The 10,834-nt window shown below is 33.7% G+C and overlaps 1 protein-coding gene across 1 annotated transcript; it reads right to left on the bottom strand.

Annotated features, from left to right (window-relative positions):
- Nucleotides 1–6,489: 6,489 nt before the first annotated feature.
- On the bottom strand, nt 6,490–8,011 carry LOC129799183 (protein-L-histidine N-pros-methyltransferase). The gene is made up of 5 exons (XM_055842866.1): nt 7,812–8,011; nt 7,622–7,720; nt 7,359–7,549; nt 6,870–7,294; nt 6,490–6,802 (listed from the first exon to the last, which is right to left on the bottom strand). Exons 2-5 carry the CDS (start codon nt 7,712–7,714, stop codon nt 6,588–6,590), a joined length of 924 nt encoding a protein of 307 aa, XP_055698841.1. The 5' UTR covers nt 7,715–7,720; nt 7,812–8,011; the 3' UTR covers nt 6,490–6,587.
- Nucleotides 8,012–10,834: the final 2,823 nt, after the last annotated feature.

Here is a 10,834-nt window from a genome sequence, read left to right on the forward strand (position 1 = left end):
GAAGCACAATTATGTAAAGCCCCAAATAGACTCAGGCTGATGATCCTCGAGAATATTTAGCCTGTAAAATTTGGCAGTAAATATTTATCCAAAACTGTCATACACCGAGGTCTTAGGATCATTAATTAGAGGTCCTTTGCATAAATTTCCCTTTACCCAATCCTTTATTGTGAAATCTTACACGCTAAATATTCTAGAGGATCAGCCTGAGTCTATTTGGGCCCTAAGGGCCTCGACAGACCTGAGGATTAGCCGAGAGACGGCTTAGCATAATTATATTCGAAATAATAATTAAGCTACATTTTCATCATTTTCCACTAAGTCGTCTCTCGGCTTAAGTCGTAAATGTGTCTAGGGCATAAGACTTTAACACATTTTAGAATGTGAAGAAGTGTTCTTAAAGTTACATTAAACATTCCAATAGTAAAGGTTTTTTAATAACTTAAAATATGTCTTTTATTGTACAAAAAAATGTTTCGTAAACGTTTGTGAATTCCTACTGGAGACTTACGAAATGCTCGTAAATCGGAAAACTCACAAAAAAAGTTTGTACTTTTTTCATAAACATTGTTCGTAATATGATCACTTGACGATCATTTTTTGTTTCTTTTTCTAACATTTGTTCGTACATTTTTGTTTGTCTGACAAAATTTAACGAACAAATGACAGGATTGACGAACATTTTTTTGAGTGTTTACAAACATTTACGAACAAATGTTTGTAAAAGAACAAAAAATACTCAGTAAATGATCTTCTTACAAACAATGTTTGTGAAAAAAGTACGAACTTTTACGAACTTGTTTGTGGGTTATACGACTTACGAGTATTTCGTAAGTGCTCAGTAGGAATTCACAAACATTTACGAACAATTCTACAAAATATTTTTTTCTGTGTGATTTATTAATATTACTTATTAACTTCAAATTATAAAAGAATAATCGTTCGATTGAAATATTGATCAATAAAAAAGTTTTTGTATGAAAAAAAACTTGAAATAAGGTAAACTAATCAAAACAACAGCAAAATTGTTGTATTTTTTGCAAATGTCTATTCTTCGCCCAAACTTGACTTCCCATGGGAATTCCCCAAATTGTATGACAATTATCGCTGTTTTAAAAACATAAAGATATTTTAGGAATTATCTTTTTGTGTAATTATGCATCGCAAAAGCTCTATCTGTGATATAATTCATCATAATCTTCTTAGGTTCTTGAAAATTGAAAGTTCTTCTGGTGGTCCCAATAACAAATTAAATTACGTCGCCGTTTTAAATACTTCTCAAAACTTAGGTTAAAAAAAAGCTTTTAAACAAAGATAAGATAGAGTGTGTCTGAATGACATTCTGAAGTTCAGGAAATTGGCTTTCTAAGAACTGCCAAAAATACTCAATTGGGCTATTTCCTCACTTGAGTTAAAATTATCAACAATACCGGGTAAAAAAATCTCCCTGCAACAAAAAATATGTTTTTGATAAATCCGATACAGTCTTTCGGCAAATGATCTTCGCACCAATTTCACTCTGATAAGCTATCAGAGTCTCGTACTCTTTGTATATCATTTTTGGTGGAAAACCTCACGTATTCTGTGTTCTTTTTCTATATGATATCTCAATCAATTATTCAAAACATTATCCATTGAAAGCACTTGATCTCACAAAATATCGCTCAAGTTTCGAATTGAGAGCACAAATTGAATTTAAAGTTGTGAATTCCTGATGAATAATATACTAAATGTCAAGTAAATTCATTCTTGAATGACTTTTTGCACACAATACGTTTTGCTTGCTGATGTATTACAAAATTCCCCAAGATAGAGGCGCCAGAAAATTACAGCTAAAATCCTGCATGATAGACTTCTATGGCATGAAAATAAGGTTTAAATATTCATATTCCTCTTGCTATGATGCAAAAAATTTTTTTCTTTTCGTGTAAGTATCCTAATCAAAACACAGCAATAAAAAAAATAATTTAAGTAGAGGAAGAGCCAAAAAATAATTGAGAGTAGCAATATTTTGATACAGACACGACTTTAAAACAATGGAGATTATTTTGCAAATATTGACAGAGTTATTAAATATAGTGCACGAAGGTGAAAAAAATCGTAGCACCGATTTATGTTTCTTAAGCACACAAGAAACGCTTTTTCATATCGTCATAGAGTGGTTGAAATTACTTCTACACATTCCGACACACGCAAATATGTGATAAAAAAAACATTATGGCAATTTTGCCCAATTTATGCTAGGAAGTCTGCATATTCTTAGTACATAGAGTTGAAACATAATACAAAGTCTGGTATAAGTAATTCTCTACGTGAGATAACTAAATGACCTTGATTTGATATTTAATTTAAGTTTAAATTAAGGAATTGAAGTTCCTTAGACTGATTTAAGGAGCATTTTTAATCCTTTAATGATCACTGAGCCAACTGCAAAACTTAGCAATATTCTTTCAGATTAATTAAATCACTTAATTTTCTTGTAGAGTATAGAGTTTTTTTGACCAACCAAGACAGTTCCGGGATAGCTTTACCAGCATCACACTTGCATAGTAAAATTTTAATGTGTTTTACATTAATTGTCTCTAATGACCATTCTAAAGTGTGATTTGTGTTTTTGAATCACTTATTATTTAGAATTTTATCTATTTACCGACAAAAACTTATACCTCGTTCCATAATTTTTTAAATGGTTTTAATTTATCCAAAGTATTGATTTGTTCTCACATTACAAAAATAATGCGAATCGTATTAATTTTTCGCATTAGGGGAGCTCAGGAAAGAATTCGCCAGCAAATAAATGGTTTCTTAGCCTATAATTTGTGAAAAACATGTCTGAATCAAAATGACAGATATTTCAATGGAGTTAAATTAATATTAATTATCTTATATCCATTTCCTAATTATTTCTAATAATTTGAATCGTTTTTCGCCATTGATTGCGAGTATCTAACAACTGTTTTCCCTTTTGTTTTTTTTTTCCTTTTTTATTCCTGTTATTCATTTGTATTTTGTTTTTTCTTTTCATAATGTACACTTTTCTTGTATAAGAGGGCATACCCTAGAGTTTATCAATAAATGAAATATGCACGGTAAAAACTTCTGGACACTGACCAAAATATTGGAACAAGTTTTCCTTGGAACAATTTTTTTTGGAATCAATTTGTACCTAGAGAAGATATTTGTTTGTTCCAAAAAGTTTTCTTTACAGTTTTGTTACGAAATATAGTTACAATTTTGTTAGAGTTTTCTTTTTTGAACCGTTTTGATACAGTGGAATGTCTACAAATTTGAGTTGATTTCGTTTTATACAAATTTGTTCCTGAAATTTGTAACAGAATTTGTTGCACTCGGCTGTTTTGTTCGCACTGTCAGGAACAAATTGGTACATTTTCTTTATAACAATATTATTCCTACATCTGTAACATATTTGTTCAAAAAATTTTCGGTGTCTGTGGACGAGGTAATTTTTGGAACGAAATTGTTACTCATATGGGGAATCTTTTTGTTCCCATTGTTGGGAAAAAATTCGTGTAAAAGATTTCGTCTTACAGTTAAGGCCTATACTTCAGTCGAGATGGATTTCGGTGGCGAAAGTTCATAAGGAACATCAAATAAGAATCAACTTAAGAGTGTTTTATACAGACGCGTGCATGACGAAATCATATACGAGTGCTGGCAGCAGGAGGGGAAGGGAATCTCGAATTAAAAAAGTGAAACCATGTAGCACGAAAATTGCCACAGATTTGGCGTCCTCTTCGCTTCGTTGTTGACGGGTGACTGAGTGTGAGAGGAGAGATACGATTTTTATACATTTTATACTAGATGAGCTATTTTTTGGAACAAATTCGTTACTAACATTGGGTATCTTTTCGTTTCTCCTAGAAGGTACAAATTTACTCCAAAAATTTTCGGTGTCCGTGGACGAGCTACGTTTTGGAACAAATTCGTTACTAGTATTGATTATCTTTTTGAGTCTCGTAAAATGAACAAGATTGTGCCAAAAATTATGCTGTCCGTGAACGAGCTAATTTTTGGAAGAAATATGTACCGAAATTTTTTACCTTGTATACAAAGAATATACAATAATTAGACATTTTCCCATCTTTTGGTTAACTCTTTCGCGTCTTTAGGGTCATATATGACCCGGGGAAAAAAGTTTCTTTTTGGCTATTTACATTAATTGAAATCTAACTGGAGTCCTGAGAAAATGAGCCAAGAATCTTACATCACGATTATTATTATTATATTATATTATTATTATGATGTCGTGCACGAACAGATAGATTTCAATTAATGTAAATACCCAAAAAAAACTTTTTTCCCCGAGTCATGACATTACCCTAAAGACGCGAAAGAGTTAAATACCTTAAAACTTTGCACGTTTAACCCTCTAACGGTGTTTTCTTTAATATGCGAAAAAAAGTTCTAAAACAATGTTTTCTAGGATAATTATGATCCAATAAAGTCGAAAAAACCATCCATTCTTCATTATCTCTTTTAGTTTTGGCGCAAGGTGAGAAAATATAAAAATTTTTTGAAACTCTTTTTGCTTCTAAAATTCACATTTTTAGTTTTTTCAAATTTTTTAAATAAAATATACAAAGTAGTAGAATGACATCTTTAGTAAAAAATAAATTTATTTTAGTCAGATAACTTTAAATCGGTATTTTTATGGAAATTGGAAATGAGTTTTTTGCACAAATGTTTTTTGTTGCTTTTTCTGTGACCTGTCACACTAAACTGGGAATAGCAACAAAACGAAGAGTCAAAATGAGTTCAAACTTTCAAGAGATGTTTATAAGACTATTACCGAGGACACTATAGGGGAAAGTGGTCTGCCTTTGAACGAAAAATGATGTTCAAAATTTGAGATTTTTTTTCAGAGTAAACTACAACATAAGTTTTACTTTGCACTACACCAAAAAATTCTCTTGTTCATTAAGCTTCTATGCTTACCCCATTCAGGACTCGCAAGTCCTCAGTTTTTCCTGGACAGGAACTTGAAAATGTGATGTCGATATATTCAAAGGCAGCCTGCATGGTCTGCCTTTGAATGTGGTTGAGGCAGCCTTTGAATCTTAATTTTTCATTGAGAATATTAGGGCTGTAACATTAAACGGCCCATAATTGATTAGCATGAACCCTAATGCACTCAATAAAACCACCACTGGAGTCAAAAGTCATTATACAACAACATTTTTTACATTTTTCTGAAGCACTGTTTTTCACTTGAAAATTTGTAATAAAACGCAATTGAAGTTGACAATTGTCAGTTTGAAACATCCTGGCCGGAGCAAGATAGCATGTTATAAGTATTTGTATGACATTCGTCAGACCAAAGTAGGAGTTCTATTCTGCTCCCGGACAGGAAGCTGTCAGACGTTTCAATGTATGTAAAGAGAGGATTCAAAGGCACACAACATTAAGATTCAAAGGCTGCCGCAGAGCAATATTTGCAAACTCTTATCACCCACAAAATTTGTCTCATCTGAATCAAAATGTCTTTGGAGAAATACCACCCAAGAATAACCTTCAAACATCAAAATTACAGTTTAGAGCTCAGTTTCGTTTTTTTGTCCTAGCACCTAGAAAATAAGAGCTAGGGTCTGCATTTTTTTTATGACTTGAGAGGATTATGAATAGCTATCTAATAGTTAATAGAAAAGAATTTATGCTTTAAAGAAAACTGAAAAAAATACGATATTCAAAGGCTGCCGCATTCAAAGGCAGACCATTTTCCCCTAGCACTTTTAAATAAATAAAACCTTTATTGTCGCTGTAAATGTGATTTTTGTGAAGACCGCATGGAGGCGGTCTTACCCGTTAGAGGGTTAAGGAAGACCATGAGAGTAACATGATAATAATTTAGTGTTGGTCCTTTTGTCTTGGAAAAAATGGACAGCCCCCCTTTAATTAAAAATCCTAAGCGGCGTTATTTAAATAGCGAGAAAAGTGTTATTAATATATGTGATAAATTATTTACATTCCAATGTCGATTCATCCTACAAATTACTTTTTAATTAATGCATTCGTACTCACAGTGTTTTTGATCTGCGGCATTCATTAAGTCTTCTTCCTCACATTAATTGTTTCTCGATTGGTGGATAATTTTAATTGTGTTCACTTCTGAGTGCCCGAAGAAGTCATCATATCACATTTATACTGCACAATATCCGTATACACAAGTCATTAATCCACTATTGACGCTTTTTTTTACACTGTCATTTTCAGAAAAAGCTCATTTTCATGAGAAATGCACAAAGAGCCATTTGCCACTGCAGAAAAAAAGATCACTTCACCCACTCGACAATTTGTGGTTTTTCTTTTCCCTCTGCAATTAATTCAACAGGCGGTTTTTATTGAAGTTATGCCGCACGTGCTTTCTATTTGCGCGGGAAGCGAGATATAACTGGTATCCAGCGCCATCTACCCTTTCGCCACCATCAGTCCTCCTGACCATCAAGGTGTCTTGGATAGAGAACACAAAGATTTTTGCCTAAAATTTCCTAGTACAATTTTAATTAACAAAAAAATGATTTGTCAAGAACTTTGGTAAATTGGCAGTTGAATAACTCGTGTCCTGTGAATTATTTCTTTGAAACAACAGCAACAATATCAATGAGCCAGTAGAAAGACTGTCTTAAATCGCCTTCGCACAAATATGGTGCCTTGGTCCAGGCATCAACACGGAAACCAGCTTCCTCGAGTTGCTCGAAGAATACAGTGACCTCCTCCTCGAAAGGCACACGCTGACTATGTGGCCAGTGCGGTAGAAGAGGTTTAATTGGCATGTGAGAAGTATCTAAAAGAAATATAATTATTTCTTGAATATTGTCTTCCCTCAGGGCATTATCTTCCTGGACACTCACTCATCTCCACATAATGACTATAAGGGAGAACCAAGGCGAAAATGGCCCTTCCATTTGGAGATAATGTGGTATGAATATCACTGAGAATCTGATGAGGGTCTGCACAGCGATCAAGAACATTGAGGCAGGCAATTAAATCTACCTGCTGCGCATCAGTTATCTTATCGATCACAGTGAAATGCCTCTTCTGGAGACGTTCACGCATCGTCCAACTGGTCTCAGTCGTGAAGACACGCAGAGGCATATTCTCTGGTCCAAGACGGAAAACCGCCTGAGCCAGACGCGTAGTCACCTCTCCATCTCCTGCACCAATATCCAACATTTCAAAGGCATCTCCCACTTGGTCAATTTTGAAGCCACCTGCTTTCAACAGATCCATAAACTGTTGCTCCGACAAGATGAACATCGAGCCACGTTTCAGGAGGCTACAGAACCAAATCATCATCAGTAAGGCCATTCCCTGCATTCCCTTCCCTTTTTTCCTCTTACCCATTAACATCAGTCTGAGTCATAAAAATACCCAGAAACAGTCTGGCCACGATGTGCCAGACCTGAACCCAGAGATTCGATGATTTAAATTTCGCCTTATCCAGCCATTCCATCGTGATACTATCAGGCTCTTTGAAGTCCACAAATTTCGTTTGAAATCTCTTATGGAGTGGTTTTGGCATTTCATACCACTGCAATTTTACCCAAAAAAATAGTTCTAATCCCAAACTTCCATCCTAGCTCGCTCCCTCCATCAGACTTACCAATTTCATATCATATCCATCTAAATACTGATCATTGTGCACCTTATCGTACACAGCCCTCGCAAGAGCTCCCTTTGGTCGATACGTGGTCATTGTGCACCTGAAATAGCCCCAATTAAGCAAAAAATCAATTTTTTGTTCTCAAAGGTAAACAAAATGGAAAATTGCTGGACAAAAGTATTAACTTACTCTCTCTTTCTGCTCCCTCCACGTAGATTTTCTTCAGTTACTTTGCATCTGTGATGATTATGAATGATGATTTAAAGTGTCTTTAATCACTGAGACGAGAGTTAAGATAGTGTATTTGATGAGAAATACATTTTTATCACAAACATCCAGATGATAACGAAAATTCTCTTTTGACACGTTGAGTTTAGGCTTTGAAAGTTTCAACATTTCAACGGCATAATTTCAAGAAACCACAAATACCACACAGATATCACACAAATTAAAAATTTCAGGAAAAAAATGACCAATTTTTGCAACAATAGGGGAGACTGGGGCAAAAAGTCACAAATCGAAAATTTTAAATTTCAATATCTTCCAAGATAAATAAGATAGCGGCTTAAAATTTTTTCCATAGATAGCCTCCATAGGTCTTTTTCAATGTCGTAAGTTTGTTAGAATTTGAACAAGGAATTTAGAAATTAAAAGATATTGAAATTTTTAGCCCTATTTTTGAAATATTTTCCGTGCAGAAGATATCAATTATCAGCTACTTATATTAAATTTGATGCATTCATTCATTCATTCATTCATTTTCAACCGCTTATCCCTATAAATTTGATACACTGGTGAATATATTTCCTAAATCAGAGGTGTGCAAGAACCATTTGAAACCGAACAAACGTCAAAAGAAACGTGTACATCAATGGTTAACCCATTCCTTACCATGGTATTATACATCATACGCAAATTGAGTAATTTTAGATAATTTATTTCTGGGCAACTTTTAACCGAATTGCTGTCGGGAATGGATTTTTAGTAACTTTAGTTCTTCAATTACTTGGGAAAAATGGTCCGACAGAGATGAAAATACCTTTTGTTATTATTTTCTTGCTTCGCGGAAGATCATGCAAAATTTTTGCTCAAAATGGCGGACGGAAAATTCGACATTCCGTCGAATTTATTAAAATTGGCCTTCATCCTCTTTTCTGATTTGAATTCTAGTTGCCAATTTGTTTTATTGGATAGGTACTCTACCTAAATCAATAGAGTTTGTAATCAATTAAGGCACAGAATTTAAATTCAGCGACCGTTAAGAAGTGTGTTTGACAGGGGCTCCCTGCACCCCCAAAATAGGTAAAAAAAATTTTCTTTTAAAAAAATTCATCTATTAATCTGTAGGAAACTAATCCCAAAATATGAACATTCTATCTCAAGTATTTCTGGTACATTGACTGAATGGGTTAAAACGCTTATTTTGACTTACTGAACAAACTTATTTTGACGTTTATTCAGTTTTAACGGATCTTAGACACCTCTGTCCTAAATTATCTGGATATTCTTTGAATACAAATCCGCAATCTATTTTAGAATTTTACAAAGATTCTGTTCTCCAGAAATCCTTTTATTAAAAACGATCACTTGGGGTAAAAAGTAACAAAAGCTATGGAGCAAAAAGTAACAAAAACCGAAACAATCTCTGATGTCCCACGGTGAAAAGAAACGTCAATGCTATGTGTCGCCGCTTGTTGTTTGCATTGAATTGAATTGAATTGAATTGAATTTTATTGTCATCTCTGTTTTTTCCCACCCCCCATGCGGCCATCGCCGTCTTAGCGTCGATTCCAACCTCCGGGATGAAAACGATGGAAAATCCCTTCATTGGTTGTATATTTCGGGACCGTACATATGCACGGTTGGTCAAACGATTTGCAGTCTTTTGTGTGTTTTTTTTTGTAAAATAGCTTGAAATGCGCTTTTCTCGCTCAGATAGAGAACACGGTATTTTACAAAGATGTAGAGGAATAAATTTCCTTTGAAAATATGTAATTTAGGTATCTTACTTAAATTTACGGAATCCCGTAATAAAGCGAATCAAAATGTGATAGTATCTTATGCCTGATACTATTTGCCACAGCATTTTTGAGAATGCTCACAAAATTACCTTTTAGAAAACGGCTCGATAAATATATTTCCTTACAAAATAGAAGAAAATGTCTTTCACGGAGTTGTAGAGCGGTAAATTTCCTATAAAACTGTGATAATTAGAAAGTTTGGAGGTGCTCGGGTAGCTTGTAAAAAATAAAATATCCGTTTTGTGACTTTTTACCCCATTCTCCCCTACACAAAAGTTTCAAAATGACTTTTTCTTCAAATTTACGACAGTAAAATTGCATTTAAAAAATCCAAAACTGTGTGTGGAAGAGCTTTATCATTTCTTCACTCTGAAAATAAAAGTTTTGTCAAATTGTCAAGAAAAGTTTGTCAAAAAGATATTCTTCCAAACAGAGTATGGGAAAAGTTTTGTCAAATCGGCGGCCTACTGAATCTTGTCAAAATTTTGTCAAAAAATTATTTGCTATTCGCCCTTCACTTGCCACTTGTCATTTTCTATTTTAAATAGTTTGAGTAAAGAAAGGAAAAAAAAGTTAATTAAAGTCGGTTAATGAATATTAGAGTGCGGTTAATTTCGTTGTAATAAGGGTCGGGGTATAGCAAGATGGAGTGGGGACGGATGTGACCCACCGTTGGGAAAGTCCTGATCGCAGCTACAACATACTAAATTCAAGAAAAAGCATAATCTATTTTTTGAAATATTCCACATCGAATTTTCGAAAATCAATTTTAAACAAAGTACGAAAACAGCTATAATTTGTAATACAAGATTTTTTTAGATTTAACTTTCCATTAATTTCATGAAATTTTAGAAACATAATACAGAGGTGACACACTCTGTTAATCGATTGTCAGTTTTCTCGTTTCACAAAATTCTGGATAAAAAACTGAAAACATCTCTAATTATTTCTTGTACTGTTGTCGCTGTTGTGTAAGTTTTTATAAAAAGCATATTATACCGATTTTAGCATAATTAAATGTAGAGAAAAACCACTCGTTTAATGAGACAATTTTCTCTTCATTAAACACATCGCAGCCATTGCAGTCCATTTGTTCGTTAGAATGAGTTGGTTTCAAATATTAAATTCCTTTTTTATCGTACACTCTGACACAAATTCCACTAGTTGCTTATTTTCACTAAAAGTGTAAACA

The sequence above is a fragment of the Phlebotomus papatasi genome, chromosome 1 (genome assembly GCF_024763615.1).
Source record: "Phlebotomus papatasi isolate M1 chromosome 1, Ppap_2.1, whole genome shotgun sequence".
Taxonomy (NCBI): domain Eukaryota; kingdom Metazoa; phylum Arthropoda; class Insecta; order Diptera; family Psychodidae; genus Phlebotomus; species Phlebotomus papatasi.

Bases quoted from the DNA above. Each gene is read 5' to 3' on its own strand.
- LOC129799183 (XM_055842866.1), bottom strand. From the start codon at position 7,714: ATGACCACGTATCGACCAAAGGGAGCTCTTGCGAGGGCTGTGTACGAT. The intron at 7,550-7,621 runs GTAAGTCTGATG...GTAAAATTGCAG, and splicing joins ATGGATATGATATGAAATTG to TGGTATGAAATGCCAAAACC. The intron at 6,803-6,869 runs GTGAGTGTCCAG...TATTTCTTTTAG, and splicing joins TAGTCATTATGTGGAGATGA to ATACTTCTCACATGCCAATT.